Source organism: Scyliorhinus canicula, chromosome 2 (assembly GCF_902713615.1).
Source record: "Scyliorhinus canicula chromosome 2, sScyCan1.1, whole genome shotgun sequence".
NCBI lineage: Eukaryota > Metazoa > Chordata > Chondrichthyes > Carcharhiniformes > Scyliorhinidae > Scyliorhinus > Scyliorhinus canicula.
The window spans coordinates 46,067,662-46,083,590 of record NC_052147.1 but is presented as its reverse complement, the minus strand read 5'-3'; the positions used below and the strand labels follow the sequence as shown (position 1 = coordinate 46,083,590).

The window sequence follows — 15,929 nt, the reverse complement described above, 5'->3', positions numbered from 1 at the left end:
TTCTATCATCTTGTTACAGTACCACGGGCAGCACAGTAGCATTGTGGTTAGCACAAATGCTTCACAGCTCCAGGGTCCCAGGTTAGATTCCCGGCTTGGGTCACTGTCTGTGTGGAGTCTGCACATTCTCCCAGTGTGTGTGTGGGTTTCCTCCGAGTGCTCCGGTTTCCTCCCACATTCCAAAGATGTGCAGGTTAGGTGGATTGGCCATGATAAATTGCCCTTAGTGTCCAAAATTGCCCTTGTGTTGGGTGAGGTTACTGGGTTATGGGTATAGGGTGGGGATGTGGGCTTGGGTAGGGTGCTCTTTCCAAGAGCCAGTGCAGACTCGATGGGCCGAATGGCCTCCTTCTGCACTGTAAATTCTATGACCAATATGAGAGTCCCTCAGAGGCGTACAGTGGTTCGCACTGCTGCCTCACAGCGGCAGAGACCCGGGTTTAATTCCGGCCTTGGGTGACTGGTTGTGTGGAGTTCTCCGTGTCTGCATGGGTTTCCTCCACAGTCCAAAGATGCGCAGGTTAGGTGGATTGGGCAAGCTAAATTGCCCCTTGTTTCCAAAGATGTGTAGGTTAGGAGAGGGTTATGCGGATAAAGCAGGGGACTGGGCCTAGGTAGGGGTCTTTCATAGGGTCTTTCACAGGGTCAGTGCAGACCCTATGGAGCTCCTTCTGCACTGTAGGGATTCTATAGAAACTCAAAATTCTATTCTATAGAAACTTAATCCTTACTCAGTTTCTTGTTTTCATTAAATGATCTATATCAGAAGTCAAATTCTCTTAACTGATGGCTACAAAATGGTCAATTCCATTCACTGGAAAATCTGAGCCAGTTTGCATTACTTGATTCAATGTGTTTGGACTGTAGACTCACTTCTGGTCCCTGGAAATAAATTTTTCTGGTGCTCACTTTGTTCTTTGAATTCCTCTCTAGAGACATATTTCCCCATTTTAAGACATGTAAATATGCTATGTTCATAGTCATTGTTCATGAAAAGTTAACCCAAGATAATTCAAACCAAATATGTGACCGATAACAAAAGGAGGTAGTGTGAAACTCTAAAATCACAAGCCGTAGAAAACTTCAGATAATTTCATCGGCTGTAAGTGGAATAATCAGATATGCAATTGGTTAACCCAAATACGATAACACTGGGAAAAAGTACATAACAGATATTTGTCCAGACATATCAAGTGATGATCACCATACACACCTACTACACCTGTCCATCATGCAAGAGTCTTTAAGTGAAAGACCTCTACATTGCAATGGTAGAGTGAAAGTGTGCGCAGTACAAATTATATAGTCACAAACTAAGACAAACCTGTGATCTTACTAGAGTTCAGTGTTTTGAACAACACTAGAACTGCCGAGAGAAGTATCAACTGATCTCCCGAGCCATAAAAAGGAGATTTTAACATTTTTTTATTTTAAAAAAAATTCTCAGGTTGTGGGAGTCATTGGCAAGTGTGGCATTTATTTGCCATCCCTATTTTCTCTAAGCAGTTCAATACAAGTAGGTTACTTGCTGTATCACTTTAGTCAGGACCAATCATATTGAAGTGGCACTGTAGACCAGACCAGGAAAGAACACCAGATATTCTTTAAAAATATTAGTAAATCCATTAAATTTTTACAATAATTCAACAGCTCAATGTCACTTTAACAGGTGTTAAGATCTGGTTCAGAACCAGTAACTGGTTTGCTTAAAGTGGGCAAAATGTGGAATCCCAGTTACCCACAAGTAGAATAAAGCCACAAGATTCCACAAAGGAAAATAAAGCCACAAGATTCCACGGTTTTAAACAAAAAAAATTAAAACTTTACGACACAAAGTCATAAAAGTAAAACAATCTACAATATGAAAAATGAAATGAAAATCGCTTATTGTCACGAGTAGGCTTCAATGAAGTTACTGTGAAAAGCCCCTAGTCGCCACATTCCGGCGCCTGTTCAGGGAGGCTGGTACGGGAATTGAACCGTGCTGCTGGCCTGCCTTGGTCTGCTTTAAAAGCCAGCGATTTAGCCCAGTGTGCTAAACCAGCCCCTATCTATCATATATCTATCACTAGGTTAATCCCAGAGCTGAAGGGGTTGGATTACGAGGAGAGGTTGAGGAGACTGGGACTGGACACGTTGGAATTTAGAAGGATGAGGGGGGATCTTATAGAAACGTATAAAATTATGAAGGGAATAGATAGGATAGATGCGGGCAGGTTGTTTCCACTGGCGGGTGAAAGCAAAACTAGGGGGCATAGCCTCAAAATAAGGGAAAGTAGATTTAGGACTGAGTTTAGGAGGAACTTCTTCACCCAAAGGGTTGTGAATCTATGGAATTCCTTGCCCAGTGAAGCAGTTGAGGCTCCTTCATTAAATGTTTTTAAGGTAAAGATAGATAGTTTTTTGAAGAATAAAGGGATCAAGGGTTATGGTGTTCAGGCCGGAAAGTGGAGCTGAATCCACAAAAGATCAGCCATGATCTCATTGAATGGTGGAGCAGGCTTGAGGGGCCAGATGGCCTACTTCTGCTCCTAGTTCTTATGTTCTTATAAGCAAAGATATTAAGGAATATTGGCCAACAGCAGGTATATGGAGTTAAGATCAGCTATGATCTTATTAAATGGTGGGACAGGCTTGAGGGGCTGAACAGCCTACTCCTGCTCTTATGTTCCTTCCTATGCTCCTACAATATTCAAAATTAACATGAGGTAAGTATGAATTAACAGAAACTGTGGTCAAACACTCCACATTAAAGGACAGATGCAACCAAGTCAGATGATACCATGGATTTCTCAGCAACCTACCTGGATGTCAGTGATCACTGAGTCATGAAATCTTATTGATAATCAGACTCCCTCAGGAGAGATTTCAACTATTCACTTTTGAAGATCTAGCCTCTGAATTCCCTGAAAGGTTGCACTGACTCAGACTGCCTAACAATTGCTCACCTCTTGATGATTCAATCTCTTCTCCTCAGGCTCCATTCCACTGGATTTACAAATTTGCACTCACACCTCCAATTACTAGCACACGTCCAACTCTTCCACAGGCCACTAGTTTCACTAAGCTGGCACTACACTTGGGTTTCTCCAAATTCCAATCTCAGCTTCACCAAGCAATAATTTGACTCACAGGGCTTATTCTGAGCCCTCACATGGAACTAACCACCTTCTGAACTCCCCAGGTTTTCACCTGCGCTCCAATTGCACCTCATGGCACCCTGGGTTTCTCAGGGAGCATCAATCCACAAGGAATAAACTGGAACTCTCAAATGCACAAAATGGTACTCAGGGCTTTTCAGAGTCCAAACTGCCTCAGCTTGCTAACAGCAGCACCCTTTCAGCATGGAGCCTCTTCCCTATCTGCCAAACATACTCTCTCCAGTCAAACAAATAGCTAAATTGAAACTACAGAACCTTTAGTTCTACCATCTCCATGACAGTTTTTCAAGGTTCATTGAACGCTTTTAAACTAATCTAGCTCCAACTCCAAAACAAAACTCAGGACTGCATTTCATTATTGGCAGCGCAAACACCAGATCTCCAATTCTCCACCTCATCAAGTCCACCTGCTGTTTTAGGGTCTTGTCTTTTTTAGCCATTATCCCATATGTCAATATGGCCCCAACCTGTTAAGTGTTATCGAATTCAGCTGTTTTCGTTGCATTTACCCGAACAGGCGCCAGAATGTGAAGACTAGGGGCTTTTCACAGTAACTTCATTGAATTGTTAATGTAAGCCTACTTGTGACAATAATGGTTATTTTTATCCTATCTTCCCAGAATTATAAATTACCTCTAAAAGGTTTGCATGAACTATGAATTAGATATTTGTCACACAGGGTACAATATTTATATTCCAGGTATTTTAAGATTGATAAATTATCAAACTGCCACTGAAGAGATTCTCTGGAGCAACCCTGGTCCCCAGAATACTAGTGAATTACTACTTGCTTCAATAAAAAAGCTGACCAAATCCCTGACTGACTTGGACTAATTGTACCTCATCCAAGATTTAAATGGTAACTCACACCTGTATAAAAAAGCCATGTTTTCCACCCACACCTCAGGAGCATTTCCAAGCAATTTGTCTTATTTAAAATAAATAAATGCACCTTTGATCACATCATAGCTATTATCCTGATGGCAAATAAAGACACTTTACATAGCTATTAGCTGAAATAGATCCAAAACAGAGTCTAAAGCCTTCAACCTGGTGCCAGCCTGGAGCAAAAGAACTTCACGTTCACAGAAAAAAAGCACTTGAAAGAAGATGTTCTAGTGCAGATAAATACATATTAATGCGAAGCAATCTCAACCAAAGTCAGGTTAAGATAACAGCGAACAATTATGGCTATAAATTAGGATAGAAAAATCACTAAGGGAGTAAGAGTAAGCAATTTAATCCTGCTGATTCTGATGTAAGAACTGAAGGAAGATGTCCTACCAAAAGTAATGCAGGCCTTCATAATACAAAAGCAAAAGACGACAAATGCTTGAAACATGAAAGAGTAGAAAATGCTGAAAATACTCAGGTCAGGTAACAGATTTGGAGAGAGAAAAAGAGTTAACATTTCAGGTTGATGATCTACCAGAAACAATCCTTCTTAATACACATGGAAAAGATATGGAAAAATAAATGGATTTGGGTTATCAATGGATGATATGAAGAGAAATATTGGGAGAAATGATTGTCAGTTCAGTTATGAATACTCTTAATTCTATTGTGTAGTGCGGTGTTTTCAATAGTGCCAATTCCGTTTATTTTATGCTAGTTTGTGATAAAGATATGGCAGAAACGTAATCAAAGATACCTAGTCAAAAAAGAAAATTTTACGAGATTTGACTTGAAGATGTGGTAAATGAGGTAGGTTTTAAAAGGGGTCCGAACAGAGAAGAGGTGGAGAAAGAGTTTTGGGAGGATATTCGAGAACTTATGCCGACAGTCATAATTCACAGTTAAATAAATCCTACTTTGTATCATTTACAGTATACTCAATGCACATGATTAAATTCTACAAACAATTAAAAACTATCAAGGTTAAATGTGACTTCATGATGAGTAAAATCTACTTTGTACAATTCAAAATGCATTTCCCATTTTCAACATAATAGTTGTTGATAGCTTGTGGCATTGTTCATTAGCACTGGTCAGGGGCAGAGTAAAAACAAATAGGAGGTTGTATGGCCCATAGAGTCTCCTCTGCTATTCAAAAGCACCTGACGGTCTTCAACCCTAATTGCACTACTAATACCCATATTCCTGGATTTCTTCAGGGTCAAAAAATCTAACCATTCTCAGCCATTAGTGTGTACTGGTACATATCTGGGATAAAACTATTCTAAAGATTCACAATTTTAAGTGAGGACACTTCTCATCTTTTTCCTAAATGGCTGATCCCTAATCATGGCACTCTGCCCCCCAGTTCTTCATTCTCCAGCCAGGAAGCTAGCCTCTCAGCATCTACCCTGTCAAGCCCTCTTAATCATATACTTTTAAATTAATTATCTGTTATTCTTTTAAACTCTGGGAGAACATAGGCCTATTCTACTCAATCTCCACTCTTAGGACAAGCCTTTCACCTCAGAATTGATCTAGTGAATATTCACTGCACTCCATCTAATGCTAGTAAATGCTTCCTCAAAGAACCAAAACTGTACACGGTACTCAGGGGCAGGAGCTTGCCAATGCCCTGTACAATTTCAGCAAGGCTTCTTTGTTCTTGTACTTCAACTTGTTACAATAAAAGTCAACAAACCATCTGCCTTCCCAATTGCTTGTTGTACCTGTACATTAACTTCATTCAATTCTCATGAAAGGTCACAGACCCAAACATTAATTTTTGCTTCTTCACAAATGCTGCCAGATCCAAGCATTTCCAGCATTTGCTGCTAATTTCAGATTTCCAGCATCCGCAGTATTTTGCTATTGTATTAACTTTGTGTACAAGGACACCCAAATCCCTCCAAATTCCAATATTTAGTTTCTCGTCACTCAAAGATATTCTATTTTTCTCTTCCACACATTCTACTCCATCTGCCACCTTCATGCCACTCATCTGCATCCATTTGCAGATTGTGTCCTCTTAACTTGCTTTTCCACCTAACGGTATCAGTAAACTGGATACATTACATTTGATCTCTTTGTCTAAGTTAACAGAGATTGTAAATAGCCATGGTCCAAGCACTGATCCTTGCACACACCCATTACTAACAGCATATCAACCTGAAAATGACCAGTTTATTCCAATTGCTTTCTGTCTCAGCTTGAAATAGGCTTCTCTGGCTGAGGTAGCAAGAAACTTGGGCTGCTAGGGAGGAGGAATAAAGTAGTTGGGCATAGGGGTCACCAGATCAAACCTGATGTTGAGGTTGGGAGCAAGGCAAGAGTTCTGAAGGCAAGACTGAAAAAGCCAAGAACATAAGGACAGTTTAGGTCAGATGTCCAGGAGCTCTCAGGAAAGGGTCAGATAAACAATGATAGGATCACTCGGCCTGCAAAGGGTTTAAAAGACTGAAGAGCCTTACAACACAAGTATTTGTTTAGTGAAGAGCGAGCATGGCCATTAATATGTTTCAAGAAAAAAAATGCAGCAACAATTTGAATGCTAGCCTCACAGCTGGTGACAATTTGAGCCAATCAAAAAAGCTTTCGGATATGCAATGTGGAACATTAGATCAACAGCACCATTGTAACGTGGTTTAGTGGAAGAAAGTTGCAGCACAAGCACACAGAACACATGTGATTTATGCTGCAATGTTGATTGTTGCTAGTACTGAAGCAGTGACAGTTAAATCACTTCCAAGGGAATTTACACGTGATCACTATAAATTTAAATGATAAACTGTTTCCAGGCAATACAAGAAAATTACAATTTACTGTTTGCGGTCTTGCTCTGCGACTGCCTAGCTAGCTCTTCATCTGTGGTATACAGAAGACAATTTGGTGCCTAAGCAAACCAAAGTGAAACGTATGTTGTACATTTCTTGCAGAGAAAACAGAGCTCAAAGATAAGATGGAACAGTGGCTTAAATGCCCTAATAAATTTTTCCAGGGGTGACCAAGTGAATAAAGTAAATTAAACAGCTAACAATAGTCGGACCATTTTTTGCTAGGGGGGCACGGTGGCACAATGGTTAGCACTGCTGCCTCACGGTGCTGAGGACCCGGGTTCAATCACTGCCCCAGGTCACTGTGGAGTTTTCACATTCTCCCCGTGCCTGCGTGGGTGACACCCCCACAACCCAAAGGTGTGCAGGGTAAGTGGATTGTCCATGCTAAATTGCTCCTTAATTGGGGAAAAAATGAATTGGGTACTCTATACATTTTAAAAAAAAAATAAAAATGTATTTATTTCAATCGTGGTTCTTGAGCTTCTCTTCTACCTCTTCTCCATAAAATCCACCTTCTTCCTCAACCCTATTCCCAATAAAATACTGACCACAAATTCCCTTCCTCAACCTCACGTTAGCCGATATTGTTAACTGTTCTCTCGCCAGTTTCGATCTCCTTTAAATCTATCGTGGCCATCACTCTTCTCAAAGAAAACAGCCATAGTGTCTATCGCCCTTACAACCTCCCGTCCCTTTTTCAAAGTCCTTTAATATGTTTGGCACCTCCCCAATGCATGCCCATCTTTCCTAGAGCTTCATTTTTCAACTGTTCAAATTGAAGTTTCCATCCTGCCTCAACACAAAATTGCTCTCAAAATAACCCTATGTGACTATGTCAAAACTATCCTGCCAGCTTTCTTAATTGCCATTGACCTCATATCCTCCTCTTCACTACCACTGTCCAATTGTGTTTGAATGCATTCACCAAGTTAATTGTATTGATCCAAATCGTAGTCAGAATATCACCTGAAAGGGCAGCACGTGGTGCAGTGGTTAGCACTGCAGTCTCACGGCGCCGAGGTCCCAAGTTCGATCCCGGCTCTGGGTTACTGTCTGTGTGGAGTTTGCACATTCTCCCACTGTTTGCATGGGTTTCGCCCCCACAACCTAAATTGTGCAGGGTAGATGGATTAGCCATGCTAATTGCCTCCCTTAATTGGAAAAATGAATTGGGTACTCTAAATTTTTTTATTTTTTTTTATAAAAGAATATCACCTGAAGTGGCTTCAATTCCTGCTCCTGCACTGCTCCCTCTTTTGTCCCCTAAAGTTTTATCCTTGGACTTCTTACGAGTTCTCATCTACATGTTGCCACTCAATGACAGCATCGAAAAACAATGTCAAGTTTTCACATGCATATTTATAACACCGAGCTCTACCCCACCATCACCTCTTGACTCCTCCAGTGTCACTGGATTACCAGTTCCTTGTCCAACAGCCAGCAGTGGATAAGCAGAAGTTTCCTCCAATTTAACAGTGGGCTTACTTAAGTCATTATCTTCAGTCCCTATGGCACAACCTTTATTCACTCACTATTGGCTTCATTCTTCTCTCTGGTAACTTTCTGAGGTTGAACCGGAGTATTTACACCTTGGGGTCACATTTGATCCCAAGATGAGTTTCCAACAACATACTTGCCCGATCACTAAGACTGCCTATTTCCACCTCCACAACATCTTTCTACTCGCCAATAGCTCTTCTGCTGAAATCTTTATCCATGCCTTTATTACCTTTAGACTTGATGACACCAATATATTCATGGCTAGCCTTTCACATTCTACCTTCCATAAACTTGGAAGCAATCCAAAACTTTGTTGCCAATGCCCTCATTTGCTACCCACACCCTGTTTTGGAGCAGGTCCCATTCACTCACTGCCATCCTTGTGCTCACTGCCTAACCGTAAACATTAAGGGTCAAATGTTTCAATTGTAAAATTCTTGCTGACCAAGGTTTTAATAACCGTCTCTGCAGGTTGGTGTCTAATTCTGCCTTACAACACTCCAAGAAGCACCTTGGGACAATTTATTACATTAATGCACAAAATAATAAGTTACTATTGTTGAAGTCAGTTTCATAACTAAATCCTATATTTTAAGATTTTATGTTCAAGCCTTATCAAACTTCTGAAAATCAGAATTTGAACTTTTCTGTTCCATAACTGATTGCAATAGGCCATTTCCTCTCAAGAAGCTGCACCTCCAACTAGTCAACCCAGACACCAAAGCCAAGAAACAAAGAACACAGTTGTATTTATATAGTGCCTTTCAATGAGGTTAAACCAACAATTAATTTTGAAGTGTGTACACTGTCATATAGATAAAATGAGCAGTCTATTTGTGCTAAGGTTCCACAACAGCAATGAGACTGATGATGAGTTAAACTATTTTTTAATAATATGAGGCTAAGTGTGGGTCTTGATAAGAACATTTTAAAATTCTGCTATCAGGTTTTTTTTTAAAGTCCAAAATAATAAGCAAGTGGCACTTTAATTTAATGACTCATTCAAAAGGCTGCAGAACTTCCTGGAGTACAGCACAGGCTCCTGGAGCTGGGCTTGAACTCATGGCATTATGACTCAGCGACATTAGGGTTACCACTGGGTAAACTGCAACGTACCCTGAATTGTGCAGATGCCTCTAGCTTTTGGTGTAAATTCAGAATACGCAATTTCTTAAATAAACATTCAGCACAATTTTTCACATCAAATGATGGTGACATCAACTAGTTAAACTCATAACAGAACTACTCATTTTCCTTTCAATCAAGAATGTGACTAGCTAAATCCATCTCTGCGATTTCACATCTGCCACAAATTGCAGTGACAATTAGAAGTAATACAATTCAAACTCAATATCCCTCCCAGTCTTAACCTGCAACTAAAAATCAGCTCACCAACTTCAAAGAATAATACAGCACAGGAACAGGCCCTTTGACCCTCCAAGCCTGTACCAGTCATGATACCACCCTTGGCCAAAACCCTCAGCACTTCCTAGTGCTGTATCCCTCTATACCCACCCTATCCATTTATTTGTCGAGATGCCTTTTGAACACCCTTAATGTATCTACTTCCACAACTTCCCCTGGCATCGCGTTGCAGGTACTCACCACCCTGTGTAAAAAAATCTGCCTCACACATCTCCTCGAAACTTTGCCCCACGGACCTTGCGCTTATGCCCCCTGGTGTCTGACCCCTTCACCCTGGGAAAGAGTGCCTGCCCATCATACTCTTGTAGACCTCTATCAGGTCACCCCTCAACCTCCGTTGTTCTAATGAAAAGAGTCCGCGTCAATTCAGCCTTTCCGCATAGCTGACACCCACCAGACCAGGCAACATCCTGGTAAACCTCCTCTGCACCTTCTCCAAAGCCTCCACGTCCTCTGGTAGTGTGCCGACCAGAATTGTGCACAATATTCCAAGTGCAGCATTACGAAGGTTCTATACAACTGTAGCATGACTTCATGGTGCTGTATCCCTGACTTGCCAGTTTTTATACTCTGTGCTCCATCCAATTAAGGCAAGCATTCCTTATGCTTTCTTGACTACCTTGTCCACTTGTGTTGCCACTTTCAAAGATCTGTGGACCTGCACGCCCAGATCTCTCTGATATTTTATATTCCTAAGAGTTTTGCCATTTACCATATATTTTCCTTCTGTTAGGCCTACCAAAATGCATTGCCTCACATTTGTCCGAATTAAACTCGATTTGCCATTTTTCTGCCCAAGTCTCCAATCTATTTATGTCCTGCTGTATCATGACAATCCTCAACACTATCTGTCACTCCACCAACCTTGGGTGTCATCCGTGAACTTACTAAACAGACCAGCTATTTTTCCTTCAAATCGTTTATGTACACTACAAGCAACAGAGGCCCCAGTATCGATCCCTGTGAAACATCACTAGTCACAATCTTCCATTCAGAAAAACACCCTTCTACTGCTACCTTTTGTAATTCATAGGATTCATAGAATTTACAGTGCAGGAGGCCATTCAGCCCATCGAGTCTGCACCGGCTCTTGGAAAGAGCACCCTACCCAAGTTCAACACCTCCACCCTATCCCCATAACCCAGTAACCCCACCCAACACTAAGGGCAATTTTGGACACTAAGGGCAATTTATCATGGCCAATCCACCTAACCTGCACATCTTTGGACTGTGGGAGGAAACCGGAGCACCCGGAGAAAACCCACACACACACGGGGAGGATGTGCAGACTCCACACAGACAGTGACCCAAGCCAGAATTGAACCTGGGACCCTGGAGCTGTGAAGCGATTGTGCTATCCACAATGCTACCGTGCTTCAACAATTCAGAGAAAACCAAACACATGCACACATTTCTATTGTATTCCATGACCCAGTTTATGCACTGGCTGTAAATATTTAATTGACTTTGTACTTTATCCATCACTCTATTGGAAAACGTTTTTTAAAAAAATAAGCACACCAATTGCACTTTGATTCACAATGTTTATTTTCTCCTTTGAAGCAAAATAAACATTTTCCCCCTCATTTACCTTTATAATTCTAGGAGCTACACACAATTGCTCTTTCCTGCATTATTTAAACAGCATCTTATTAACTCTCATTATTTTTCATTTTCTCTAACAATAAATCAGCTGACATATCAATGTTTGTTCACATTTTTAAAATCCTTTCTGTAGTCCACTCTAATTTCTTAAATTTCTTATTTTCACCTCTGCTTTCCATTAGTTGCAAATCTTTGGAGACATATGACTAAATGGAATAAGTTAATAGATTTGGAATACAACCGGCTTTCTTCATAGCAATACATAGTCATCTTTAGAACACTATTAACACTATGAAAATAAAAACAGCAGTTTAAATCACTGCCACAGCTTATTCTTCTTCTGCTCAACTGTCAATCTCTTTCTTTCAGCAATCAACTAATTAACAGATTCCCAACCCTTTGCCGCCCACCCCACCCAGAAATATTTGAAGTTTGGACCTTAGGTGCTCTCCTCATTTCACAAGTGATTCCCTTAACATTTCTAAAAAGTATTTTAAAACTAGAATTCATTGCTCTTTTCAAAAGTTAGGCAGACATATAACCAACACCATATCACAAAAAAAGTAATTGTGTGATACAAATTAAAGTTTCTGCATACCAATACATTGAAGCATTTGTAATCATCTATGAAGCAATATTCAGACATGCTGTATTTAATGGTTCAATGTATTCCAAGCTTCCCCTGTACAAGTCCATTGACCATTACGGTTAATTATTTAAAATGAACAGTGAAGGCCAAAATAGCACTTTAAAAAAATACTTCAGACCCAGAAACCAAAATGTTGCAAGAGGAAAACAGTAATGTGGATACCATAATTTAATCTTGAAATGCAAATGCATTCCACACTATAGTGTTAAAGATAACAATTAAGTCTAAAAAATTTAATTCAGAATAACCATTTCCATACAATGCCATTTCAATGTAAAATAAAGTCTATTCTTTGGGCTAGGTCATCAGCATAACAATCTAAGAGAGTTTCTAGTTAGGCTTCTATAGCCTAGAAAATATTTGTAACATACATTTAACATGTATCGAAATGAAGACCTACACTCCAAATGGTTCAAAGAATGTATGCAAACAGTAAGTGATGCAGAACAGAACAGTTACAAGTCCAATCCACAATTTCAGTACTGCTGAGTTATATTTATCTCCTTAGTTTTCAAATTCTTTTATAGGGGTGTCTCTCCCATGCAACAGCACATCCCTGATATTAATCACCGCCATTGCTGGCTGTGCCTTCAGCTGCCTGGGCCCCATGCTCTGGAATTGCAATCCCCAAGCCTTTCTTCTCCTGTTTTAAGATGTTCCTCAAAACCTACCTCTTTGACCAAGCTTTTGATCATCTGCCCTACTATCTTCCTGTGTAACACTTGTCAAGCATCTGATGGCATTTTACTATATTAACAGTACTACATAAATGCAAGTTCTGTTGTTGAGTAGAAGACAAACAATAAGGACTATATTCCTGGTGACGATTGCGCTAGCCTGACTAGACGTTCACATGTGGATATTGGGCAACGACAAACTTGGGCCCAACTATGATGCCTGCCATTGAACAGCCCACCAGTACACACTAATCTTGACACTTCAGAAGTCACCACTTGAGCAAGTGAACAACCATTCAGTATCTGTGAAGCTACATCTTAGGAAGGAATCACTATTTACAAGGGATTGTGTGCTGGCATTTGGAAGGAAGATAAGTCCAGTTCACCTGATGAGTAACTTCATGACTAACTGCAGCTCAGTGCAAAAAAAGAGGTGGCTTTTCTTACCATCTCCTACAGCTGGAGTGTTCCTCCAAGGATCCAGACATAAACTACATCCACACCCCACCAATTCTATTTCTCTAGTTCAGCCATGATCCCAGGCTGTTCATAACCACACCATCTATTGAGTCACATCCCATATCCAATCCATTAGCAAGACCTTCACAACAATACCATTTGCCACGGAATCTCATTGATGTATTTCGCTCCTCCAGACTTGGACTATTCCAATTCTCTTAACCAGCATCCCAACAACCACTTCCTCTCATTCAAACCTCCACAGCCCATATTCTATCAATTCCCACACCACCTTTTCCTCATCAGCTTGCATCAACACAACCTTCAAATGACTTTTCCATCTTTCAACAAATCCTTTCATGCATTTGCATTTCACCATCTCCATAAATTCCACTCTTACAAAGTTCTTCAACCCCATTATTCCTTGGATTCCAACCAGTTATACACCCTCTCCAAGTTTCCTCTCTGACTTTAGGATCCAAAATAAAACCCATCTTTTTAAACAAATCTTTTGGTCACTGTTCCTAATAATCAGCCACACTATGCTCAAAATGAATCATATCAATTTACTGAAGATTGCAGCCTTTAACATACTTTCCTTACTGGACTAAGTAGGCTTTTATTGCTATGGCATCCCTGTATTACAGTGTCCAAGATAACAAAACCTGAAACTTAAATTAAAAACATGGAAACTTCAATGGTAAATTCTCCATTGTGATCAATTTCTGATTTTAAACAGAGCTAACTTTTTTGACAGTTAAATCTTGTCACTACTTTGACAAGCAAAATAACAAGGAGTCATTAAAAAGTCATAAAAACACAATTAAATAATTTGTTTGAAATATTTTCGTTCCAAAGATGTGTTGAACAAGCTACAAAATCCAAACACGACCTTTGGAACACTTCTTGGGAGGTTTAATAAACCCCAACCTTTTAGAATGAGAGATAAGTACTCATTAATGAAGACAAATTGGTTACAATAATTAAATTCAAACCGTTTTGTCGACTTGAAATTTTGTTTTCAACATTGTTTAGCAAGTGGCTTTTCTACAGTCCACTGAATGTCAAATGTCTGAATGCCAAACCCTTACTCGCAATAAGCACTAGAGAATATGTAACCGTCCAACTTTTAATTATATTCAGACACATGCATCCAGAACACCTTTCGCATGGTTTTCGGTGTCCCCTTGATTTCCTATTTCTCGCACATGCGCCCGGCGGCAACTAATGCAGACTTCAAAATACACTTTAGTTTTTTTAAATCACATTGCCGATCTGAACTTAAGCCATAAAACCTCAAGGAATGCGAAAAAGGAGTCGAAGTGGCTCCAAAAACCCAACATTTGTTCGGTTGCATTTTTTGTGCTAATTCATAGCGAATGCGAAAGTAACCGTAAAACGAGAAGGAAGAAAGAGTTGGATAAATCGCATAAAACAATGAGTATTATTTAAACCCGGGGAGTGGAGATCTTTTAAGATCAAGAACTTTTGATCGCACGAACAATAGCGGTACAATATTTCGATTTTATTCAGGGTGGGGTAGGAAATGATGATTTAAGTCAAAGCACGCCTGCTGCACACGCTGCTGTTACTGCTATTCTCAAGATGAACAGTAGGGTGAAGTGGAGGGGGGGTGGTAGGGGTGAATATTGGTCTGCCCTAATTTTATTGAGAATGAATATCCTGCACTTTTGTGTCTGCTTTATTAACTCTTCTCACGCCGACTCGGGACGAAGGCACTTGCCTTCCTGTCACCACTCTCCTTCAGTGACCCCTATGTGGATTTAACCCTCCTGGATGGAGTGTTTGGGATTGAATGGGGGGGGGGGGGGGTGAGGATGAAGCTCACAGTTTTAGGCTATCTCTCTCCCCACACACACACACATACACAATATAAAACTCACCAGCATCGTAGTCAGAGACCACCGCCTGATATTGGGAGCCCACTCGCATTCCTCCACCTGTAACAAGTAGTTAACACATTCCCATTAAAACACGTCGAGAAGCCCGATGTCAGCTCATTTCAGCAACTCGTGACAATCCGCGATTGAAATAAAAGTCAGTTCTAGGCTATTGTCAGTTACCGTGCTCCTCATCCGAGCCGCTGCTCGCTTCTTCCCAGGAGTTGTTGCCGTTGGCCGCCGCCGCCACGGCGGGCGGTGGGGGCGCCGCAGCTGCTGCCGCCGATGATGATGATGATGATGATGCCGATGCCGCCGCCGCCGGAAAACTTTTCGCCCCGTTCCTGCCTCTCCTCTTGCCCGAGACCTCGGGCCCTTTCTCGATCATGGTCGGCATTGTCGCTCCTCCTGCGCGGCCAAAGCTGCCCGGTCGCCGCGATGCCCTCCCACCACCCCCCCTCTTTTTGTTGCGGTGAGGCACTTTGCTGCTGCTGCTGTTGTTGAACTTTCCTCCTTTCGCCGGGGCTGTCAGTGAGTGAGTGTCAGCGCCTCTGGTGTGTGTGAGCGCTGCTGCTGCTGGTGGTGGTGGCGGCAGCAGCGTCGCGCGCGCGCTCTCTCACTCCCCCCCCCCCGTATCCCCGCGCGCGCGCGCTCTCTCTCTCTCTCTCTCCCCCGCGCGCGCGCGCTCTCTCTCTCTCTCTCTCTCCCCCGCGCGCGCGCGCTCTCTCTCTCTCTCTCTCTCTCTCTCTCCCGCGCGCGCTCTGCGCTTCCCTCGCAACAGCACTGGCCGCCGGCGCGCGCACGCGCGTGCTTACCTCCCA

At 41.5% G+C, this 15,929-nt stretch overlaps 1 protein-coding gene across 4 annotated transcripts in view; it reads right to left on the bottom strand.

Annotated features, from left to right (window-relative positions):
- Nucleotides 1-15,699, bottom strand: part of rcor1 (REST corepressor 1) — a 186,339-nt gene extending 170,640 nt beyond the window's left edge. For 2 of the 4 annotated variants that reach the window (XM_038777291.1, XM_038777283.1), the window contains exons 1-2: nucleotides 15,292-15,698; nucleotides 15,112-15,168 (exon numbers count right to left, since the gene is read on the bottom strand). In XM_038777291.1, coding sequence (XP_038633219.1) covers nucleotides 15,112-15,168; nucleotides 15,292-15,505 — 271 coding nt within the window. In that variant the 5' untranslated portion in view covers nucleotides 15,506-15,698. Of the gene's footprint in view, nucleotides 1-15,111; nucleotides 15,169-15,291 lie in introns of all 4 variants that reach the window. The other 2 variants (XM_038777300.1, XM_038777273.1) reach the window with 2 other exon arrangements.
- Between the last annotated feature and the right edge of the window lie 230 nt (nucleotides 15,700-15,929).